Raw genomic sequence first — 24,362 nt, 5'->3', positions numbered from 1 at the left:
CCCATTCCTCTAGGAGGATGAGCCTCCAGCGTCTGACCAAGGCACTTGCCGGGAACGCGTTTATGGGTCCCCGCGTTCTTGCCTGCCTCAGCCTCCTGAAACACAATCAAGGACATGCCCGCAGCAGGGGTCCCAAGCACCCCCCGACCCCCCGATGTCCCGAGCCTGCCAGCCGTGAGGACCCTGATACCCCCAGGAAGTCTCTCCACAGCAGGCCGGCTCTGGGAGATCCACGTCTACCGTAGCAAAGTTAAAACCAACACAAGGGCTTCAGAAATCCTTTATTTACGAATTATATGAAACAATGACAACTAATACATTTAAAACAGTGGAAAGTTAATTTTTTTAGAATATCTTTTAAAAATCTGTCATACGGTAAACTGTGTGCCTTTCTGCTTTCCATGAAATCAGAAAAACTGTTTCTTGGCGCACTAGAGTTTAAGCAGCATGAGTGTAAACAAGAATTACTAATCAAATGTGCACTGGAGGGACACAGGATCAACGGCAGGATTGCGACAATTCTAGAATTTTAGAATCGCAGATGAGAGAAATGCAGGGCTCGTAGAAAAGAAAATGCACCAAGGCAGCCTCCTCACGCCCGGGAGACCCAGTGTGACTCCTCCAGGAGTCAGGAGCCCAGGTCCTCTGCCCTGTGAATTACAGCCCTTCCCAGTCTCCAAACGTTGCCTTAGGTTTGTAAACGGCCCTTGGCTGTGAGTTCTGAGGGCTGCCTCAGGTTTGACGAGTTGAAAAGAGGTGGATGAAACTGCAGGGTCACAGGTGCTGCTGGGAAGTGAGACCCTGTAAACAGGAGGGGCTGAAATTCCCCCAATTTGTGTGCTCCCTTCCCAACAGGAAACAAGCTCAGTATCGTAAGAAGACCGCATAAAAATGTGCAGAACTGGCCGGGCACCGTGGCTCACTCCTGTAATTCCAGCACTGTGGAAGGCCAAGGCGGGTAGATCACAAGGTCAGGAGTTTGAGACCAGCCTGGCCAACACAGTGAAACCCTGTCTGTACTAAAAATACAAAAAATTAGCTGGGCATGGTGGCGCATGCCTGTAATCCCAGCTACTAAGGAGGCTGAGGCAGGAGAATCGCTTGAACCCGGGAAGCGGAGGTTGCAGTGAGCCAAGATTGCGCCACTGTACTCCAACCCGAGTGACAGTGCGAGACTCCGTCTCAAAATAAAAAAACGGGCAGAACTGACCATTCTCAATACAAGTTTCCCAATGTGTCTAACTCCAAGGAAAAGTCACAGGGTTCTCACCAGGGAAAATAACCAGCATCTTTCACAGAAAACAACGCAACAGAAAAGACTGTGGCATGACCAGCGCATTGCTGGATACAGGGTGGCTGAGTGTGCGTGACGACTGGATGGGACAGTGCCCTGCAGAGAGGTCTGGCTTGGCAAGCAGGCCCTTGCCACTGGGGAGGGAGGCAGGCACCAAGTTCAAGGTCTCTATCTACATTCAAAGAGAGGAGAAAGACAAGTTTCATAGAAGTTTGCTTTTATTTCCACATTCAACCTGTGGAGAAAACTGGCCACAACCTGCACGGTGGGGGTACGAGGCATGGCGGCGCCCTCCCGGTGGGTCTCCGGGACATGTCCACCACTGCCCGTGATGGGGATGCAAGTCCTTCAACGGAAACGCCACTCGGCTGTGTACAGGCACCATGGAAACATCAGTGGGCGCAGGAGAAGGTGCTGCCGGTGACGTTGCTAAGTCTACGGAGCCAACACCGGCGGTTCCAACAGAAAACTCCAAACAAGAAAGAAGTGGAAGCGGGTGCCTTAAACCCCCCACTGCAGACACCAGGGGCTGAAAGGCACAAAAATGTGTCGCAATGGCAGAATCCAGGCGCAGTCACAGTCCAGAGCCAGAGAGCACGGGGAGGAGGCGGGAGTCACGTGGGCTTCCTGCAGGATGGCCTCAGCTCCACACCACACATGGCTGCACTGCAACAGAGGAACTGTGGCTCACGCTTCCGTCCTGCAGCTCAGCGCGGGAGCAGTGGGTGGAGTCCGTCCCCGGGACAGACAGGCATGGCGGCCCTAAACAGCACCACCTCAAAAGGCTGCAGGACCCCCGAACATCGCCTTGGGGCTGACGCTGAGTCCTGCAAGAGGAGCCACCCCGGCCACAGAGAGCTGAGCCCATGTGCCACCCCTACTTGCTCATGGTCCCGCCCTGGGGACAGCAACCAGGCCACCCTCAGGCACCCCATTAGGCCTTCTGTCCCACACGTGCCAATGCTGTGAGGCGCGGAGGCCCCCAGGACTCAGGAGCTCCCGCACTCTGCTCCCCAGCCCGATTTAGAAGGCTCTTGTCTCAGAACTGCTGAAACCATAGTTACAGCCGCGCACGCCAGTGCTTCTTTCCGGTGGACACACCGCGGCCGTCACTAGCACAGGCGTCAGGAAATGGCCAGGCATGGCCACCCTCCTCTTCCTGGCACTTCCCAACACCTGGCCACAGCTCCTCCCTCACCCAGCACTGCCTGAAAGGCGCCATCTGCAATGTGGTCAGAGGGAGCAGTCCAGGCCACGTCGGCACCGACTCCACATTTCACACGAGGCTCAGCTAACCCTGGGCACATGACACTAGGGCTTCACCCCTGCCTTAAAGGAGATGCTTCCTCAGTGATGGGGATAACTGAAACAGCATGAGAGCAGCCAACAGGACCCCCATCGCGCCCCCTGCAGACGCTCACCACAGCGCTCCAGGTCACTCCTGATTCCCGAGGGGGATGATTTCTTCAGTGACGAAGAACTCAATGGTCTCCTCTTCCCAGTCGTCCACGTTGCTGTCCAGCTCATCAGTGTCCACCCCTGAGGGGACAAAGGGCGCAGATCACCCACGGGGGCACATACCTAGTGGCACCGCTGAGGCCAGTGGGAAGGAACGTGGGAGTCCGCGGGCACCGGGGCCTATGGGCGGCAGAAGGGCCAGCTCCTGGTGACTGAGGGATCTCCAAGTTACCTCCTCGCAACTCCAGGCGCTCGTTTTTCTGCTCCATGTAGAGCTCCTGGGCCATTTTCCGGTACTTCCGGAAATCTTCCATCATGGTGCGCCTTCTCTCCACCAATTCCTATGCATGAGGTTGGGAAAAGCACAGAACTGGTAAGACATGGGCCTCCGTCGCGAAGAGCCCACACCCAGGTGGACGGTGCCAGAAGGACAGGATACGGAAGCATTCAAGCAGGAATGGCCAGTCCATTCGTTCTCACTTTCCCCCCAACGCTGCCCCCCGCCCACAAGGCAGCTGTGAGGTCACCAACTCCAGGTCCCCATGCCAACCCCAGTTCCCCACTGCATCCCTCCTAGGGAGCGGAACAGAACCAGTGTCTTCGGGGCAGAGGCAACTCTGAGCATACACACAGCAGCCCCGCCTTTGCCGTGACGGCGGATGTCGCAGCACGGCCCTCACTTTGGGGAACAAGGCTCACCTTTGAGGCTTTGGACTGACTCAAACGATCCTTCTGTTCAAAGATCTTAGAGTATTTCTTCAGATCCTTTTTAATTTGCTGAAACAAAAGACCCATCACTCAGGATTTAATATTCAAAGCAACAAGCACAAATGCAATCTTCAGAGTTGCCAACATGACATGACACCCAGGGTCATTCACAGAACACAGCATCCCAGGAGCGCTCGCCTGCTCCTTCCTCCATCTTTCACGTTGAGACAGACTTTCTCCCTGGGATTTAACCCTCCTCTTCGCTCTGACCTAAGACCATTGGCCTATTTTACCACAATAATGTAAATCCCAGACAAGCCGCTTCTAATCCCACCAGGACTTTTTAATGGCCCTGGCATCTTTTTATCCACCCCTCCGGTTCATGCAAAACTTCCCTAAACAAGCTGAAGGCCTCAGGTTACTATCCTAAAGCTGTTCTATTCCATTCAGTTCTCACTGTTCCTGCGTCGTCTTCAAGGCACCCTTGCAAATGTCACGTTTCTATCCCCCAGTCACCACCCTAACAATAACAGAAAAAACTGACTCGTTTTCAACGCCACAATCGCCTCCATGTGCCCAGCAGGGGGTGGGGGCATGCTGACCTTGATCTGCTCCTGGCTCAGGAGTGTGGGAGGCCGGGGCCGCCACAGCAGCTGGCAGAAGCGGTCCTTGTTGTTCTTCTGCAGGAGGCGTCCCTGGAAAGTCCACAGCCAGTACGCGTTGTCCACCTAGGCCAGGGCAGGGACACACCAGGACACAGAGAGGTCAGCAAAGCCACAACAGTGACTATGTCACTTGCTGAACAAGGTCCTGGGTATCGGGAACACGTGTGAAGCAAACAAAGCTCTGCCTGTGCTGAGCTGACAGCAGGGGAGGTGGGCAGTCAATGAAAGACACCTCCATTATGCAACCGACCCAGAGTGCGGGGCACCCAGAGTGCAGGGCACAGAGCAGCTGGAGCAGCGCTCATCACAGCACAGGCCTGCGCATTCCGGCTGGCAGTAAGAATCCCATGCTGGATGTAAGCTACTGGCCTCACTACTGCGCCGCTGAACCCCGTGCTGGATTTAAGCTGGACTGAACCCTGTGCCAAATGTAAGCTAACTGCATAGCACTACTCGCTGCTGAGCCCCGTGCCGGGTGTAAGCTGTGCAGAACCCCGCGCCGGATGTAAGCTGTGCTGAGCCCCGCGCCGGGTGCAAGCTGTGCGGAGCCCCGGGCCGGAGCCCCGGGCCGGGTGCAAGCTGTGCGGAGCCCCGGGCCGGGTGTAAGCTGTGCGGAGCCCCGGGCCGAATACAAGCTAACTGCATGGCACTACTCGCTGCTGAGCCCCGTGCCGGGTGTAAGCTGTGCAGAACCCCGTGCCGAATGTAAGCTGTGCGGAACTCCACGCCGGATGTAAGCTGTGCGGAGCCCCGTGCCGAGTATAAGCTAACTGCATGGCACTACTGGCTGCTGGACCCCGCGCCGGATGTAAGCTGTGCGGAGCCCCGTGCCCGATGTGAGCTGTGCGGAACCCTGGGCCGGGTGTGAGCTGTGCGGAACCCTGTGCTGGATGTAAGCTAACTGCATCCCTACGCGCCGCCTGGTTCCGCTCTCCTCATAGCAGGCCTCTCTCATGAAGGAGGGCCCCTTCACTGGCGCGCAGCATAAACTCCTTGTTGCAGGCCGGCATTTAGGGAGCTAAGTGTTCATAACTCAAGGAGAGTGGTCAACAGCTTAAAAGGTCTTTTTTTTTTTTTTTTTTTTTTAAATGGGGCTAGGGTTTCGCTATGTTGCTCAGGCTAGTTAGTCTCAAGCTCCTGGGTTCAAGTGATTCTTCTGCCTCTGCCTCCTGAAGTGCTGGGATTACAGGTGTGAGCCACTGTGCCTGGCCTAAAGTGATTTCAAGTGTCGAGGCAGGCCCCACCGCAGTGACATCAGAACATACCTGGACACAGGCTGTGATCAACATATCCTGATTCGAATGTGAAGATTTCTAACTCTAGACACTTGTAGTAATATTTGGGAAGTTGATATTCCTACAAGTTCTGTATCTCATTAAACAAAATTACCCGAGTTTGGTTTCACAGGTTCTATTTGCATGGACTGGGTCAAGTGTCAGTACCCCCATCAACGTTTTACAAGTCATTAAATACTGAAAGTCCTCGAGAAACTTAACCAGCAGTTTTGGAATAAGAGTTGTGGGTAACGCGGCAGCTGGACTCAACCACTGACCCCAAAACAGATCTTAATGTCTGCGGTTACAGAACTTTGTTCAGACTTCAAAGGAAATGACTCCTCTCTGCAGACATTCTCACTTCCTTTCAGGGGTCCCTGGGCCCAGGATAAGAGCCCCCACCTTCCCGCAACCATGAGCAGAGGCTGCTCCTGCACTCGGCACCACCTCTTCTACAATCCAGAATCCTCCTCCTCCTCCTGCCACTAACACCAGCCAAGGCTTCTGTTAAACACAGAGGCTTGGTGCCCCTTCCCTGAGGTCCCAGGACAGCACCACAGTCAGCAGCTGGCCGGCACTCCCTGCTTCTATCCACAGCCAAAGCTATGCCCCACAGGCCTGCACCTTATGGCTCCACCAGGACACAGAGGTGACGACGTAGCGCCCAGTAGGATCCCATTCGACGTCAGAAGCCATGTAGTGCTCTGCGATGTTCATGACCGTGCAGTCCGAAGTGTCCACAAACGCTAAGGCACCGTTCATACTGCAAAGACAGACAGGACCGTCGGGCTTCACAGAGACGCATACCTCCTGGCATCCCACTCCTGATAGGTGCTGCGGCACGGGGTCCCCAGGGAGCCAGCCTCGGCATTAACACGGAAACAAGCACAGCAACAGCCTCTGGTGGCCGCTGTGAGACTTAACAAATCACAGATGCAGAGTGTGCAGTGAGTATTACACACATCTGCCATCATATTATTTTTACTGGAAATGTTATCGGAGGCTAAGTAAGCCTCCAAAAATACAGTAGCAAGTGTGTACAATGAAGCAAGGGAGAGCAGCAGCAAAAGGGTATTCTTTTAACTCAGAGCAGAAAGCTGGAAGTTTCTCCACGATTTCGACACACTGCTGGAACACAGCTGAGACCGACACCGTGACACCAACCACAGAGGTAAGGCAGCCTCACAGCTGCGTAACGAATACCCTTCCCACTAGAAGACATGGGACTGACCCCCGGGGGGAGGTTACTGGATTGCTGGAAGGCACTTGTTTAATCACGAAGAACCACAACCCGCAGACGGGTCTGCCTGGTCACTTCACGAAAGCATCTGGGAGCACTTATTTCAATCTGTCCTAGCTTGGCCTGAGTCTTGGAGTGCCATGGGTCTGCAAAGGTTCAATGAAGTCCCATCCACTGACACCGGGGTAACCCTTTCAGTGCACAATACTCCCTCTACCAAGAAGCTGGGTGCAGGTGCCTGAGGGGTCTCTGCCGCAGCAGAGTGCTACTCACAAGGCGGACAGGCTCAGAGCGCAGACACCTACCTCCTCAGGCCCGCCAACACCACGAACTGTCCTTGGGGGCTCCAGAAGATGGTGTTCGCCTGCTGCTTGTCGAACATCTCTGAAAGGAAAGAGCACGCCCGTCATGAGCTGCGAGGGCTTCCACAGTGCCAGGGCAGCCAAAGCTGGAGGACTTGGCCGTGCTCATGCTGCCCACGCGTGCAGAGCTGGTAATGCTGGACCACCTCGGAAAACAATTTTACAAAGTCCATCGCTAAGTACCCCCTAAGTCATGATCCATACTTTAAATGGGGAAAAAAAAGAAGATGCGACAGGGGTATTTCAAAACAATACTATCTTATTTCCCAAGGCAACTTGACAAAGAATTCCCTTTACAGCAAATGTTCACTGCTGCAGGGACCCCAACAGAGAGATGTCAGAGAAGTGTGACCCTGAATGACCAAAGCCACTCTCCTAGTGACAAGGTGCCTTTGGATAAGCTGTATGCTTGTTGAAACTGACTACAGTCATCATCTTTGCAAGTACTAACTCTTACTTCCGGAAGGGATCTCGGGCAGAGCCGCTGGAGCAGTGAGAAGTGAAGGCCAGCTGGGGCTGGCTCAAGTCCCCCTCAGAGCATATGCTCCCTGCATCTCAGACAGAGCTGACAACCTGTGGCCTCTCTCCCCTCAGCCTGTGGTACATCCAAAAAAGAGGCGTGGGGTAGGCTGACGTGGGGAGGAGACGTGGGAGGACAGTGCACGCTGGCAGGGGGCAGGGGTCTCAGACTTGCACAAGCGAAAACCCCAACAGCCACGGGCATGGGATGCAGCACATGCTGTGGCCCCAGCGTCCATGCCAAACCTCAGGAGAGGTGTGTCATGCAGCATGTTTGGAAGGTACAAGGTGCCTATGCTTGCCTATGTTTTATGACCTAGAAGACTTACACAAGTCTCTGGACAGTCTGCAACTGCCCGTATGTTTGTATCAACCAGAATTAATGAAACAGCCAATCTTGTGATCCACTGCCAACTGAGGGCACCACGCACCCTGCCAAGCTCTAGCAAAGTGAAAACTAAACTCCTCACAGAAGCATGCTGCGAAAGGTGCGGCCAGGAGATTCCAACCTCTTCCAGGTACAGGGTCAAACCCATGGCTCTGGAGGAGGGCACATGGCAGCCAGAGACCTGTGTGTGAGGAACACAGCCCATCGCCACCTCCTGGCTGCCACACACATATACACCATGCCTATGAAGCAACAAGCAATGGCTCATTCAATCCCCGCGGGCACCAGGCTCTGTGCTGAGCAGAGACCCCAGGATGAAATGAGGAGCTGAGGGCACAGGCGGCAGGTGCCGTGAGATGGGCAAGGGCCCCCGCACCACTGTGAGGAGCGAGCCCCAGATGGGTGCACTGTGGCGCCCCTGGAACCGGGTGCACGGGGGCAGGGCACAGCCATGTGCAACAGCTCTGCGCACCCTGGTCAGAGGCACCCAACCCAGACTGGGGACTGGCAGGAGTATGTCCACAGGAAGTGACCCCAAGCCCAGGGACAGCAGCTACAGCCAGAAGAGAAAGAGCTTCACTTGAGACGATGGCAGAGAAAGGAAGCCTTGGAAATACTCGCTTAAACGTGAGGACCCAACGGGGCTCAGAGAGGCACCCCGCAAGGAGGCGGCACCTCCAGGCCATCGCTCACTTCCATCAGCCAAGCCCACACGCCCCATTCACAGGCGAGTCCCGGCCTGCCCAGCAGTGGTCCTAGGCCAGTCAAATGCTCACTGCTGGGCAGCAACTGGGTCATCACCCGTGCTGACCTGCTCAGAGGAGGAAAGGGACCAGATTACTTACTGATGAGTTCAATCTTCCCGTTGTTTTTGACATGGTAGAAAGACACAGATATCCGCGGAGCCTCTCCGTGCAGCACAGCAAACTTACTTCCATTTGGTTCCCAGGCAAAGGCTATGATGGTTTCTAAAATGGACAAAACAGACCACTCCCTTTTTGGTCAATTCAGAACATAATGCTCTTAATCAGTTAAAATGTTCACTATTCAGGCCGGGCACAGTGGCTCACGCTTGTAATCCCAGCACTTTGGGAGGCCGAGGTGGGCGGATCACGAGGTCAGGAGATCGAGACCACGGTGAAACCCCGTCTCTACTAAAAATACAAAAAAAAAATTAGCCGGGTGTGGTGGCGGGCGCCTGTAGTCCCAGCTACTCGGAGAGGCTGAGGCAGGAGAATGGCGTGAACCCGGGAGGCGGAGCTTGCATTGAGCCGAGATTGCGCCACTGCACTCCAGCACTCCAGCCTGGGCGACGGAGCGAGACTCCGTCTCAAAAATAAAAAATAAATAAAAAATAAAAAAAATAAAATGGTCACTATTCAGCCACAGAGAAATATCCCCCAACGTTTAAAAGTTCATTAAAAGGACGAGAGAACAAGCAACAGCAAGAAAGGTGCACATTCCTGGAGTTTCAGAGACAGCTGCTTCCACTCGTGTGAAGTGACCTATGTGAAACCGCTCCCTTCCTGAGAGCAGGACACCCACAGCGGGACTGCAGGAGCCCAACGTTGTCGGCAGCTGTGGATGCCACTTCCCTCACACCCAGTGTGCATCTACAGTGGGATCCTGACTTCCAGTCTCCCTACCTGGCAGGGCGGCCATGTTTCACATTTTCTCACCTATTTTTATCCTCCCTTCCTCCTTTTTTCCATGGCAAAACAAAAAGCCAAACAAGAACACAGGCTCAATCTCTTTTCTCTTTTTTTTAGACAGTGTCTTGCTCCGTCACCCAGGCTGGAGTGCAGGGGTGCAATCTCAGTTCACTGCAACCTCTGCTCCTGGGCTCAAGTGATCCTCCCACTTCAGCGTCTCAAACAGCTGGGACTACCGGTGCGCACCACCACACCTGGCTGACTTTATTTTTTTTTCTTTTGAGAGGGAGTCTCGCTCTGTCGCCCAGGCTGGAGTGCAGTGGCGCAATCTCGGCTCACTGCAAGCTCTGCCTCCCGGGTTCACGCCATTCTCCTGCCTCAGCCTCTCCGAGTAGCTGGGACTACAGGCATCTGCCACCGCGCCCGGCTAATTTTTTTTGTATTTTTAGTAGCGACGGGGTTTCACCGTAGTCTCGATCTCCTGACCTCGTGATCCACCCACCTCGGCCTCCCAAAGTGCTGGGATTACAAGCGTGAGCCACCGCACCCGGCCGATTTTATTTTTTTTGTACAGAGAGGGTCTCACTATGTTGCTCAGGCTCTAAACATGTTCTGTGACTTGGAGATGGCTATTCATGGTGAGGGCTCACAGTCCTGACTCAGTTGCTCAGACAATCCCTCACATGGAAGTGTTAAAAGCCAAGAGTAGAACAGCACATAGGCCCCATTCACCTCAAAGTGACTAAAATACAACTTGCCTTTCATTTCGACCACATCCACAGGTACCTGTTTCTCTCTCATTCGGAAAATTTCAAAATTTGTGACAACACCCTGTTTAAAAAAAAGGGGGAAGGGGTGACATTCTGGACAGTGAAAATATGAGAAAAGGTTTAAATCAAAGGTCAACTTCACAATGAAAGATTCAGTGTGCATGCCTGATTCACACACGATCATCTGCAGTGATGAAAGCCACAGCCCTCAGGACAGAAGACGGTTCTAAGGCTGGAGGAGAACTGCCGGCACCACGTCTACTGGAAGCCACTGGACAAGCATGAAGTAACTCTGACCCAGATCCCACCTCCAGGAGCCGCCCTGCCCGCCACACTTGGGCACAAGCAGTCCCAGGGTCCTCACTGCAGGCTGCAGGCCAGGGTCCTGAGGGCCCTAAAGGCCCACCAATGGGGCTGGGTAAACCATTTCAGACAGTGGGGTGTCCTGTAGCCATAACCTTCAAGAAGTCCTGCCCTACTCCAGGAGTCTAAGGGGAAACTGCCCTGATGTCCATCAACAGAGGAAGGAGGCCAAGAAACGGGGTCCACCCAACAAGAGATTACTGCTCAGACTCAGCACCGTGGACCAGCTGTGGGAACGTTGTGCTCCATGAAGGAGGTCAGACACAGAAGGTGGCATACTATCCAATTCCAGCTGTGTGTTCAGAATAGGGAAATCACAGACATTCGTGATGCCAGGAGCTGGGCAGAGGCTGCTAATAGGCATGTTGTTTCTTTGTAGGGTGACAAAAACATTTATTTGTTTTTTTTTTTTTTTTTGAGATGGAGTCTCGCTCTGTTGCCCAGGCTGGAGTGCAGTGGCGTGATCTTGGCTCACTGCAAGCTCCGCCTCCCGGGTTCATGCCATTCTCCTGCCTCAGCCTCCCAAGTAGCTGGGACTACAGGTGCCCACCACCACGCCCGGCTACTTTTTTGTATTTTTAGTAGAGACGGGGTTTCACTGTGTTAGCCAGGATGGTCTCGATCTCCTGACCTCGTGATCTGCCCGCCTCGGCCTCCCAAAGTGCTGGGATTACAGGCGTGAGCCACCCCGCCCAGCCTCAGGCAATTTTTTGATAAAATAAATATTAAATGATCAACCCCCCCAAAAAAAAAAAAAAAAAAAAAATCTGAGTATACTACTCTTTGTGCTTAGAAAAAAAATAGTATTCTCAGCCAGGTGCGGTGGCTCACGCCTATAATCCCAGCACTTTGAGTGGCCAAGGCGGGCAGATCACCTAAGGTCAGGAGTTCAAGACCAGCTTGGCCAACATGGTGAAACCCTGTCTCTACTAAAAATACAAAAATTAGCCAGGCATAGTGGCGGACGCCTGTAGTCCCAGCTACTTGGGAAGCTGAGGCAGAAGAAGTGCTTGAACCCAGGAGGCAGAGATTGCGGTGAGCTGAAATCGCACTACTGCACTACAGCCTGGTGACAGAGTGAGACTCCGTCTCAAAAAAAAAAAAAAAAATCCATTAACACCCTCTGAACAATACGGTAGCCACTTCAGAGCTCAGGATAAGAAATCGTCAGTTCCCGTGGGAATCTACATACCTGGGTGCCTTTCGGAGTCCTATCTACTTTCACACACAAGTAGTCTCCATTCTTCTGCCAATGGAGCTTGCAGTCCACCACATTAAACAGGTTCCTCACTCGGATCTCTTGCCTGGTAGGGAGCTGCATCAGGGTTACCCTGGCTGGAATATCTTTGTCTTCAGGCACCCAGAAGGCGATTATGTTACCACCAGGAGACCAAGAAAAGTCTCTGCAGAAAAGGAAAATAAAATGTTAAAGCAAAGACCAAGTAATGACGAAACTGAAAAGCAGAAAAGAATAAAACAACTCATTTGCTATATAAAAGCTCAATGCTGTCATAGCTGACGCTGAGCACTCCCTCCGCACAGCCACTGCTCTGGGCATGCAACGTGGCTTCACGAGGACCCTGTGGCACTACTGTGCTCACTGTGACAAGGAGTGAATGCAGACAGAATATTAGCGACCCCACCATCACGCACAGACTCATATGGACTCCAGCCTGGGCTCCATCAGCCCACTCTTAAGACACAGCACACTGCTGCTTTAAGGCAAGTAAGTTTTAGGCTGGCAGATCTGGCTATATGTCATCTAAAGATTAATTAAGGTGCAAATGGGGAAAACGGCAAATCAAGTGTAAGGAATGAGCAAGAACAAGGGCAACTCCCTCCACTGTATCAACCACTCTACAGAAGAGCTGCTGTAACGAACGGTTCCTGAGCTCACCTACATGAAAAACATCTTTATACACGCTATGTGCTGTTTTGCATTTTTTTGAGAACCAGCATCCTGGGCTTTTCATTTTATAAGCCATAATCTTGCCCAAGAATGTAAAAACGAAAGAAGAAACATCAATGTCCTTGGATTGCTGGAAGTTCACTGCTATGATATTGACCAGTCCCAAGTTTTCCAATAAATAAAAACGTGCCCATTCTTTGCTGGTGAAAATGAGCTGAAGGCTCCCCAAACCCTGCCTCGGATGGAAGAGTACCAGGAAAACCTTTCACCTAAGCAGAGTCCCCTCTCTTCCTTAAAAGGCTGGAAACCCCCCCTCCCCCCGCAACCAAGTTTCTAGGTCAAAGACGAGGTAGATGGAAGGAAGCTGACTCAAGGCTCTGGCCTTGAAGATTCATTTCTGGGCACAGGAAAGGGGTCACTGAAGTGGTGCCTGGAGGGTGGCAGGCCCAGTGCTGAGCAGCCTTGCTGCCCATTGACTCAAGCCTCCATCCTGGCGTCCAGAACAAACTCACCTTAGGCCGGGCGCAGTGGCTCACACCTGTAATCCCTGCACTTTGAGAGGCTGAGGCGGGCAGGCGGATCACTTGAGGTCAGGAGTTCGAGACCAGCCTGGCCAACATGGTGAAACCCTGTCTCTTCTAAAATATACAAAAAATTAGCTGGGCGTAGTGGTTGCACGCCTGTAATTCCAGCTACTCAGGAGACTGAAGCACCAGAATCGTTTGAACCTGGGAGGTGAAGGTTGCAGTCAGCCGAGATCGCGCCACTGTACTCCAGCCTGAGCAACAGAGCAAGACTCCAACTCAAAAAAGATTTAAAAATGGCTGGGTGTGGTGGCTCACGCCTGTAATCCCAACACTTTGGGAGGCTGAGGTGGGCAGATCACTTGAGGTCAGGAGTTCTGAGACCAGCTTGACTGACATAGTGAAACCCCGTCTCTACTAAAAATACAAAAATTAGCTAGGCATGGTGGCGGGCACCTGCAGTCCCAGCTACTCGGGAGGCTAAGGCAAGGAGAATCGCTTGAACCCAGGAGGCGGAAGTTGCAGCGAGCCAAGATCGCGCCACTCTACACCAGCCTGCAAGACAGAGTAAGACTCTGCCTCAAAAAAAAAAGATTTTAAAAAAAAGAACAAACTCACCGTTTTCTCTCCAACTGGTTAAGAACTGAGTGGTAGGCTGGGCATGGTGGCTCACGCCTGTAATCCCAGCACTTTGGGAGGCTGAGGTGGGCAGATCACAAGGTCAGGAGTTTGACACCAGCCCAGTCAACATGGTGAAACCCCATCCCTACTAAAAATACAAAAATTAGCCGGGTTTGGTGGCACATGCCTGTAGTCCCAGCTACTTGGGAGGTTGAGGCAGAAGAATCACTTGAACCCAGGAGGTGGAGGCTGCAGCGAGCCAAGATCGTATCACTGCACTCCAGCCTGGGTGATGGAGCGAGACTGTCTCTAACAACAACAACAAAAAGCTGAGTGCTAAAGGAGGAGAGCAAATAAAGGAAACTAACTGCAGTGGACCATGTCTGTGTCCCCAAAATTCACAGGGTGAAATTCTAACCCCCCTAGGATGATGGCATGGGTTGGGGCCTTTTGGGGGTGGGAGGTCCTGAGGGGGAAGCCCTTGGGAATGAGACCAGAGCCTTTACAGAAGAGGCTGCAGAGGCCTTCCTCCAGGGAAGGCTGGACCGAGGGGCTGTCCATGAGGAGGGAGCTGAGCCCTCACCAGACAGTCTGCAGGCACCCTGACCTCAAGCTCCCAAGCTCCAGAACTGGGAGAAAGAAATCTCTGCTGTCATAAGCCACCCAGCCTATGGTATTGTGTTAAGCAGCCTGAACACACTAAGATACCAAACTGGTAAGAATACTCACTTTATCCCAGAGATCTTCAAACTCTTCTTGTCCAAAAGACCCATAGACTGCCCAAAAAACAAAGGAAGGTTGCAGTTGAGTCAAATCATGTCGGTGTCTCAGAAACACACTTAACTTTTTACAAAAGGAAACAAGGGTCTGATGTGAGTTTGCCTAGGCGCAGTGCACACAGAGCATGACAGTGAACCCACCCACCCACCCACCGCCCAGAACTGCAGTTCCGAAGCCCACTGCATTAACTCCCATCCAGGACTTCCCACGGCTGCGCCAGGTGGGCAGGAGTGACTGAAAAGCTCTGCCCAGAGCAGGGACAGTTAAAAAGGCGCAGGAGACAGGCCTTTCCTACGCATCTGTGAAACCTCCTCCTCCTCTTCTAGCACAAACAAGGAAAGGCACCACACCCCGGTTACAAGCAAGGACCGGACGGGGCGTTTTCCATCACTGAGGCCACTTACAGGAGTTTCATAGATGCTAAGCGTATCCAGGGTCATTCTGGCAAAGAATTTGCCATCATGGCTCCACCTAAGAAGAAACAGAAGTGCCAGGGTATTCCCATAAAAAGACAAAGGCTGCAGAGCTCATTACAATGGTCCACTTACTTAAAAATAGGCCAATGGGCTGAGCTCTCACAGTGAAAACCTCTCTTCTTGTGCCCCGTAAGGATGTCCCAGATGATTATGGCCTGAGGGTCATCCTGCGTGTCCATCAGGGGGCTAAAGGTCACCAGGTATCTAGAAGAGAAGGGCAACACTGTACACTATCCTCCTCTCAGGAGAGGATCACAGCGTGTCTGTGCAGCCAGAACGTGCCATCAGAACTCGTGGAACCAGCTCTCTCCCCAAACCCCACACTGCCCGGCCCTAAGAGACACAAGCGGCAGCGCTTGTTCATTCTGATATCAATACACCACAGGCGCTCCGGTTTCTCCAAGATCAGCACAGAAGATCTCACCGATCCCACACAAGGCTGCTGAGTTATCCAGAGGGAGGCGCAGTGTGGAATTCTATCTTTACCCATGTCTAATAAAAACTAACAAGGTAAAAATATACGGCTGGGCGCAGTGGCTCACCCCTGTAATCCCAGCACTTTGGGAGGCTGAGGCGGGTGGATCACCCAAGGTCAGGAGTTAAAGACAAGCTTGGCCAACCATGGCCGACATAGTGAAACCCTGTCTCTACTAAAAAGACAAAAATTAGTCTGGCGTGGTGGCAGGCACTTGTAATCCCAGCTACTCGGGAGGCTGAGACAGGACAATAGCTTGAACCTGGGAGGTGGAGGTTGCAGTGAACTGATACCGTGCCACTACATTCCAGTCTGGGCAACGAGTGAAACTCAGTTTCAAAAAAAAAAAAAGTCCCATCCAGTTCGAAAGCCAGCACAGGTCTCATGGGAAACTTCAGAGCCTGGGGGCTCCTCACAGCCATGATTTACCTGACTGTTGGTTTGTCTGGAGCTACCGCACTTGCTTACTCAGTTCACACAGTAACAGACGGTCCCTTACAACACCAGAGGGGAAGGCAGACACAACCCGTGAGGGCGAAAACAGAGTGGCCCCAGCTCGCCTCACACTGCCTTCCACAACTGCCCCTTTCCCTAGAGTGGCCCCAGCTCGCCTCACACTGCCTTCCACAACTGCCCCTTTCCCTAGAGTGGCCCCAGCTCGCCCTCACACTGCCTTCCACAACTGCCCCTTTCCCTAGCAGGGCTCCAACAGCCGAATTAGCTAGATCAAAAACCACAGCTTGGCCAGGTGCAGTGGCTCACGCCTGTAATCCCAGCACTCTGGGAGGTCAAGGCAGGAGATCACTTGAGCCCAGGGGTTCAAGACTACCTTGTGCAACAAAGTGAGACCCCCATCTCTACAAAAAATAAAATTAGCCATATGTCATGGCGTGTGCCTATGGTCCCCGCTACTCAGGACGCTGAGGTGGGAGAACCGCTTGACCCTGGGAGGCTGCGGTTGCAACGAGCCTGCAATGGTGCCACTGGGGGGCGCCAAGCCCGGGTGATAGTGGCAGGAAAATTTATTATCTGTAAAATATGTGACCTTAGACCAGATCCTGAACTGAAGGAGAGTAAATATTATACAGAACATTATTAGATCAAGTAACAAAATCAGAATATGGCAATACATTAAAGTACTAAATGAACGGTAAATCCCTGAAGTCAGTACCCGCACTGTGGTCGCGCTAACAAAATCCTATTTCTAGGAATACACATTCAGGGCTAAAGGGACATGTTACTTCAACTTACTCCCAAATGGCTCAGGAAAAAGTATCTGTACAGGAGATGATGACGTAAATGCAACCAAATGTGAGAAGATCTCAGTAAAAAGCATACTAGCGTTCTCTGTACTCCTGTATTTTTCTACTAAGTTTGAAATGCTACAAAATGAAGGATCACCTGTAGAAGGCTGGCATGGGGTGAAAAGCACAGACTCCTCTATGTTTCTCTAACAGCTTACCTTTCACAAGGTGAGAAGTCAATGAGCTGAACCCCTTGGTGGCTGAATCTCTGAATTTGCTTGAATTTCTCTCCCCCCCATAGAGCAATGCCTCTTTGATGAAAGGTAGCCAGGTAGGTGCCCTTAGGAGACCAACGCACATATGTCTCTGTCCATCTCTGCAGAAAAAGGCAGTGCCAATGTTAATACGACAAAACGGCAAACACAAAGACCCCTCCTACAATGAATCTATTCTACAAACTTTTTTTTTTTTTTTTTTTTTGAGATGGAGTCTCGCTGTCTCCCAGGCTGGAGTGCAGTGGCGCGATCTCAGCTTACTGCAAGCTCCGCCTCCCAGGTTCATGCCATTCTCCTGCCTCAGCCTCCCGAGTAGCGGGGACTACAGGTGCCCGCCACCATGCCTGGCTAATTTTTTTGTATTTTTAGTAGAAATGGGGTTTCACCGTGTTAGCCAGGATGGTCTCAATCTCCTGACCTCGTGATCCACCCACCTCGGCCTCCCAAAGTGCTGGGATTACAGGCGTGAGCCACCGCGCCCGGCCTATTCTGCAAAGTCTTAAGTGAAATACACAAAGCCTGTTCACTTCTCAGGATTTACTTCAAAGCTGGAAGAGGAATAAAAGAAGTTGTTTTCAGACAGTAATCTCAAAGAAAATATAACATCACCTGCTCTTCAGTTTTCTGATAGAAACAAAGTTCCACTTTGTTAAGGAAATACAGAAGAGGTGAGTCCCTGCCCCCCTGCCCCCAGCGGCAGCAAATACACACCGCTCTTTCTTCAATTGAAACAGGGTCTTTTACGTCATTCCAGAATATGGAAGTGCGGTCTCCACTCTCAAAAATCACGCTGTACTGATCTCTGCATTCTGCCTCTTCAAGCCAGTAACGTAAGTTCCCCTTAAAAAAAAAAAAGCAAGGAATATAACATTTCATTAATTTTAATAAAAAACTCATTCACAACTATTGCTCTTAAAGATATGACAAATTCAGTCCACAACCTTAACTCCCAAGTCACAGCCTAACCTAAAGTCAAGACATCATCTAGCATTTCTTTTCTTTTTTTTTTTTTTGAGACAGAGTCACGCTGTTGCCCAGGCTGGAGTCCAGTGGCACAATCATAGCTCATGGCAGCCCCAACCTCCCAGGCTCAACCTCCCAGCCTCAAGTGATCCTCCCACCTCAGCCTCCCAAGTAGCTGGGAATACAGGTGCATGCCAGGCCCAGCTAATGTATGTATTTATTTACATTTTGTAGGGGGGGATCTCACTTTGTTGCCCAGGCTGGTCTTGAATTCCTGGGCTTAAGCGATCCTCCCACCTCAGCCTCCCTAAGTGCTGGGATTACAGGTGTAAGCCACCACGCCCAGCAACATTTCTTTAAATCACTGAGATGCAGGTTTCAGGCCACTCACCAGGTCTTTGAAAGGCTGTTTCTCTGGAATATCCCACTCATCACTGATGGTCATATACCTGGAGGAGAAAGGAGACTGCTGAGCCCCACGCCCTGACGACTAGAAAGAGCACCCTGTGGGGGGTCCAGCATGGCCCTGCTGTGCTCCTGCCTGCCCGCCCACAAGGCTGTGACTGGCATAACGGGGAGGGGTACTGCAGGCCAGGAGTGTGGGGCAGGGCTGTGAAATGGCTCTGCGGCAGCCTGACCAGAAAGGACGTGAACAACCTGACAGACACCAGCACCAAGAAGCACCAAGCCACCTGCACACAGCCAGTCACTCGCGCGTCAACATCCACTTCCTTGTGGCCAAGTCTGAACTCACTTGTCAAAATCCGTGAAGAGGTTGACCCGGAACGTGTGCTGCTTGTCAAGCTTGTAGCCGTCGGCGTTCTTCACGGCATCCACAGCGTGGGCAGGGGACGCATACTCCAGGAAAATATACCTGAGAGAGGGCCGTTGGCACACACGCACACTGTAAGGCTAGGCAGGTATGCGCTGTCCGCCCCACCCCCCTCCACGGACAAGCCCTCGGTGCCAGGAGTATCTGTGCTGCTCTTCCTGCCTCAAGCCTAAGGCAGTCACACGAGGGACAGATCCACAGCCAGGGAGCTAAGTGAGAGGGAAACCCTAACCAGAAGATCCGAAGTCTCTAGTTTTATTATCATAAATTATAGAAAAGTTAATCAAAACGTCCATTATTTTGACTGTGGCGATGGTTTCGTGATATGTACACATCAAAATCTATTATATTGTATGCTTTAAAACTATGCAGATTTATTGTGTATCAAATATCTCAATAAAGTTGTTTTAAAAAAAACTTGGCCGGGCACAATGGTTCACACCTATAATCCCAGCACTTTGGGAGGCCAAGGTGGGCAGATCACTTGAGGTCAGGAGTTTGAGACCATCCTGGCCAACATGGTGAAACCCTGTCTCTGCTAAATATACAAAAATTAGCCGGGCGTGGTGGCACATGCTTGTAATCCCAGCTACTCGGGAGGCTAAGGCAGGAGAATCGCTTGAGCCTGGGAGGCGGAGGTTGCAGTGAGCCCAGATCGTGCCACTGCACTCCAGTCTGGGCGACAGAGCAAGACTCTGTCTCAATAAATAAATAAATAAGCCAGGCATGGTAGTGCGCCCAGCTACTTGGGAGGGTGGGGCAGGAGAATTGCTTGAACCCGGGAGGCGGAGGTTGCAGTGAGCCGAGATCACACCACTGCACTCCAGCCTGGACCAGAGTGAGACTCTGTCTCAAAAAACCAACCAACCAAACAAACAAAAAAACTTAAAAGTAGTCTAATATTGTGTATTACAGGCAAGATTAGAAAGAACCTCAGAGAGGCCGGGCGCCGTGGCTCATGCCTGTAATCCCAGCACTTTGGGAGGCCGAGGCGGGTGGATCACAAGGTCAGGAGATCGAGACCATCCTGGCTAACACGGTGAAACCTCGTCTCTACTAAAAATACAAAAAATTTGCCAGGCGTGGTGGTGGGCGCCAGTAGTCCCAGGTACTCGGGAGGCTGAGGCGGAAGAATAGTGTGAGCCTGGGAGGCGGAGCTTGCAGTGAGCCGAGATTGCAACACTGCACTCTAGCCTGGGCGACACAGCGAGACTCTGTCCCCCGCGCCCCCCCCCCCAAAAAAAAAAAAAAAAAAAAAGAAGAAAGAATCTCAGAGAATGTTTCATTATAACACGAGTAACGGAGGGTCAAGAGGCCATCCTTCAACTGACTGCCCAACATAGAAAACGCAGTAGCATTACCTGCATTTGATAATTTTTCTAGAAACTAAAACTATTATAGTTAGTTTTTACTTTATTTATTTATTTTAGAGACAGAGTCTTGCTCTGTCACCCAGACTGGAGTACAGCTACATTATCATAGCTCACTGCAGCCTCCAACTCCTGGCTTCAGGCTTTAAGAGTGTTGAGAGTTTATGTGTAAGCCACCATGCTGGCCTATTCTAGGTAATTTTAAAAACCTTAAGACCTTAACTTAAAAAAACAAACTTTATCATCTTCTCATTCACTGCTCTGGATAGCTTCCAGCTGAGGGCGGCCTGAAGAAGCCAAAGGCCCACGTGCCTGGGCGAGGCAGGCGCTGTGTCTGCAGGGAGCTCCTGCAACACTCCCTCATCACGACATGCCAGACACAGATGATACTTCTCCAACAGGAGAACACTCACCCTTTTGTCTTCCCATCCTCTTCAGGATAAAAATCATTTGTGATTTTCCCAAACTTGGAAAAGATCTTGTGGATGACATTTTTGAGTTTCTCAAGTCGGTCGGGTCCCACCTGAGGGACATTGTCCACTACAATCACCGAATCAATTCCATCTGCTTCCTGGGGCCGATCTTTGAGTACATCTCCCAGTAATTCTGAACGAGAGAGATTTTTCAAATGATCATTTTTTACCAAGAAAAATTTTAATACATTAACTGAGCACACTAAACAAGTCTTCAAGAAGAGACAATGAATCGTCTAAATGCTTTCACTGTGAGCAAAAGAAATCTCAACCCTAGCTTGTTTCAGATTTTAAACAGGACAGCTGGTGGGACTGGAACTCTCCTCTCTCCCTTTGATGGAAATGTAAACAGTCAAGACAGGTCAATTAAGTTCTGGCAATAACCAAAGACTACAAGAGAATAACAACGAAAAGCTTTTAACAATGCAAAATGCGAATGAAGAAGACAATCTAAGGAATATCCACTATTAGGTCTTCCAGAGACCCCTAGATTTTGAAAGGTTTCCTGCAACATCTACATCCCAACGTCAATGAGAACTGACTTTTTACAGAAGATCGTAGCAAACAAGTAAATATGTAAATGCTCAATATATTCACAGCACAAACTACTAGAAATGATTCGAGGAGGAACCCTCTCTCGAGTGAACTGGGATGAAAGTAGTAACTCTTCTCCCACCCCGTTCCCAGTGATTTTCGTGTTTTCAGGCTGTGAACTAGATGGCCATTCACATGGGATCGGGAAGAAAACCAAAGAGGAGGCGTGTCTGGGGTGAGCTTCCCCACCTCTCTCCGCTGCAAAGAGCCCACCACCAGGCACCTTCGTCCAGAACAACTCTACCCAATATTCCTTATGTTAAAAAGCTCTAAGGATAAACAACTGAACTGCAGGAGACAGGGATGTGGCAGTGTCTTTCCAACTCACGTAATACTCAACACAACGCCTGACACCGGATGTGGGTCCCACATCAAGCAGTTCTCCAGGAGCCACCAGCTGGGTGTCCTCTAACTTAATCCAATTCAGACACTACCTACCAGGAATTAGCATCAGATCCCACAGGCTGAAGGCTCAGCCCCAAAGACTGGCCCCGGCCCCCATTTCAGATGGCAATCGCAAGTAGTGGGCTGTCACCTCCAGTTCTGACCGACAGGCTACAAAGCAGGGCTCCCACTATCCCCCGCTTCTTGGGTTCCATTAATTTGCTACAGCAGCTTACAGAATTCAGAGAGCTAGGTTGCCAGATTATAACGGACGTTACAGAGGGTACAGACGAAAAGGCAGATGGAGGAGAAGCGCAGAGCCTCCCTGTGCTCTCCAGGCCACCGCCCTGCAGGAGCCCCCTGAACCCAGTCCTTTTGGGTTTCTATGAAGATCTCATTATAGAGGTGTGATTAATGACATCACTGAGCACCGGTGATCAACTCAACTTTCAGCCCTCTTCCTTCTGGATGGCAGGGGGAGACCTAAAGGGTCCCGCCCTCTAATCACGTGGTTGGTTCCCTGGCAAGGAGCCCCAGCCATCAATCAACTCCTTGTCTACAAAAAGACACCACTTTGAAAATTCCAAGGGTTTAGACACTGAGCGCCAAGAACCAGGGCAGAGCCCAAATACACATTTCTTATTATATCACAAAGAGGCTTTTTGAAAAACACTATCAGGGCAGAGACCGGCACTTAAACTAGGAGACTGGAGAATATACAAGCGCCTGAAACAGCTTTTTTTTTTCCCAAAGAGACAGGGTGTTGTTATGCTCCCCAGGCTAGCCTCGAACTCCTGGGCTCTAGCAATCCTCCTGCCTCAGCCTCCCAAGTAGCAGGGACTACAGGTGGGAGCTGCCACCCCCACTGAGATTAATAGTACTTTTTTCTTAGTGGTATGTGAAGCTGTCCTCGATGTGATGAAATACCTCGCAAGGCTGTTGGAAAGCATCACGTGTCAGAATTTAGAACAGGGCCAGGCTCAGTGGCTCACGCCTGTAATCCCAGCATTGTGGGAGGCCGAGGCAGGCAGATTACCTGAGGCCAGGAGTTCGAGACCGGCCTGGCCAACATGGTGAAACCCTGTCCCTAATAAAAATACGAAAAAAGATGATCCAAGCATGGTGGTGGGTGCCTGTAATTCCAGCTACTGGAGAGGCTGGGGCAGGAGAATCACTTGAACCCAGGAGATGGAGGTTGCAGTGAGCCAAGATCACGCCACTGCACTCCAGCCTGGGCGACAGAGACTCCATCTCAAATAATAATAATGATAATTTCAACATACTAAATATGCAGATATCCGAAAATATTCTTTACTGTATTTATTCTCAAAAGTTGGCTGGGCATGGTGGCTCACTCTAGCAATAAAGCAAGACTCCGTCTCAAAAAAACACTTTCAGAAACATTGAAAACTGACCCAGCATGGTGACTCACGCCTGTAATCCCAGTACTTTGGGAAGCCGGGAAGGCAAATCACTTGAGGCCAGGAGTTCGAGACCAGCCTGGCCAACAAGGCAAAACCCCGTCTCTATCAAAAATACAGAAAGTAGCCAGGCATGGTGGTGCATGCTTATAATCCCAGCTACTTGGGAGGCTGAGGCAGGAAAATCACTTGAAGTGGGGAGGCAGAGGCTGCAGTGAGCCACTGCACTCCAGCCTGGGCAACAGAGTGAGACTCCGTGTCAAAAAAAAAAAAAAAAGGAAATATTGAAAATGCTGCCTTAAAAAATAATCGTCATTTTATTTTCAAAGATGCTAAAATTGAGACGAACAAGAGAAAAAAAAGGGAAAAAGGCAGTTGCCAGTCACTGCAGTGCCGGACACCCTGCTAAGGAAACTAGTCAAATCCTGGGGTAACTTCTAAAGCACTTACCATACAACTAAATGGCCTGACAGGCCTGATCTGAATTTATAAGGCTGCAATAAAAAGCTCAGCTTTTACACAAACTGCGTACTCCTTCCCACAAGCTCAAAGCGTCTAGTCTGGGAGAAACTGCCCACGCCTAGGAAAGAAATAAATGAAGTAACTACACCATGAAGACACATCGCCCTGATTACTCTCAGCCCAAGCATTGGTTACACATGGCTCACGGATTCCCAACCGGTCTCCAGGAAAAACAGAAGAGAACAATTCTCAACACTAAATAGCAAAAAGAAAGAGAAAGAATAGTTAATGAGCCAAAAAAGACATTTAGAGTTAAAATCCCGGATCAGCTGAAACATTAAACTGAAAGGATGATTACAGTTTGAGATGCTAATCTGTACTAAAAAAATAAGAAGGCAAGACAGGGACTCTGGGCCACCTCTGGTCTGTTCCTTGGAAGACTCGGCCCTACTCAGCTGAGACTGCTCAGTAGACTCAGCAGTCTACCCCACCTTCAGGCACAAGTTTCCTCAGGACTGAGGGGCGTAGACTAGATGTTCCCAAAGTCTTCACTAGTTTGTGGTGTCCTTCCTGCTTTTCATGCTAAAATGTTTTATGAAAAAAAAAAGTGTAGGCCGGGCGCGGTGGCTCACGCTTGTAATCCCAGCACTTTGGGAGGCCGAGGCGGGCGGATCACGAGGTCAGGAGATCGAGACCACGGTGAAACCCTGTCTCTACTAAAAATACAAAAAATTAGCCGGGCGTGGTGGCGGGCGCCTGTAGTCCCAGCTACTCGGAGAGGCTGAGGCAGGAGAATGGCGTGAAACCGGGAGGCGGAGGTTGCAGTGAGCCGAGATCGCGCCACTGCACTCCAGCCTGGGTGACAG

General features: G+C 51.1%; 1 protein-coding gene across 4 annotated transcripts; it reads right to left on the bottom strand.

The window, feature by feature from the left end:
* Positions 1 to 1,494: 1,494 nt before the first annotated feature.
* On the bottom strand, positions 1,495 to 20,805 carry EIF3B (eukaryotic translation initiation factor 3 subunit B). Of its 4 annotated transcripts, none has more exons than XM_032145611.2 (18): positions 20,576 to 20,805; positions 18,715 to 18,834; positions 18,352 to 18,409; positions 17,709 to 17,837; positions 16,941 to 17,098; positions 15,076 to 15,207; positions 14,932 to 14,998; positions 14,477 to 14,523; positions 11,886 to 12,096; positions 10,319 to 10,391; positions 8,754 to 8,876; positions 6,945 to 7,023; positions 6,024 to 6,162; positions 4,063 to 4,188; positions 3,452 to 3,529; positions 2,985 to 3,093; positions 2,716 to 2,833; positions 1,495 to 1,960 (listed from the first exon to the last, which is right to left on the bottom strand). In XM_032145611.2, the coding sequence occupies exons 3-17, from the start codon at positions 18,403 to 18,405 to the stop codon at positions 2,730 to 2,732; spliced, it is 1,629 nt and encodes a 542-aa protein (XP_032001502.1). In that variant the 5' UTR covers positions 18,406 to 18,409; positions 18,715 to 18,834; positions 20,576 to 20,805; the 3' UTR covers positions 1,495 to 1,960; positions 2,716 to 2,729. The 4 variants fall into 4 exon arrangements, with proteins under 4 accessions (XP_032001502.1, XP_032001500.1, XP_058290367.1 ...); XM_032145609.2 differs by having other exon boundaries at positions 1,495 to 1,955; positions 20,576 to 20,776; XM_058434384.1 differs by lacking the exon at positions 20,576 to 20,805 and having other exon boundaries at positions 1,495 to 1,823.
* Between the last annotated feature and the right edge of the window lie 3,557 nt (positions 20,806 to 24,362).

This window comes from Hylobates moloch, unplaced genomic scaffold (assembly GCF_009828535.3).
Source record: "Hylobates moloch isolate HMO894 unplaced genomic scaffold, HMol_V3 SCAFFOLD_24, whole genome shotgun sequence".
Lineage (NCBI taxonomy): Eukaryota > Metazoa > Chordata > Mammalia > Primates > Hylobatidae > Hylobates > Hylobates moloch.
Note: the sequence above shows the minus strand (reverse complement) of the source record. Positions and strands in the feature narration are given on the sequence as shown.

Bases quoted from the DNA above. Each gene is read 5' to 3' on its own strand.
- EIF3B (XM_032145611.2), bottom strand. From the start codon at position 18,405: ATGACCATCAGTGATGAGTGGGATATTCCAGAGAAACAGCCTTTCAAA. The intron at 4,189-6,023 runs GTGCAGGCCTGT...GCCCTGGCCTAG, and splicing joins TGTCCTGGTGGAGCCATAAG to GTGGACAACGCGTACTGGCT. The intron at 3,094-3,451 runs GTGAGCCTTGTT...CCTCATGCATAG, and splicing joins GTCAGTCCAAAGCCTCAAAG to GAATTGGTGGAGAGAAGGCG.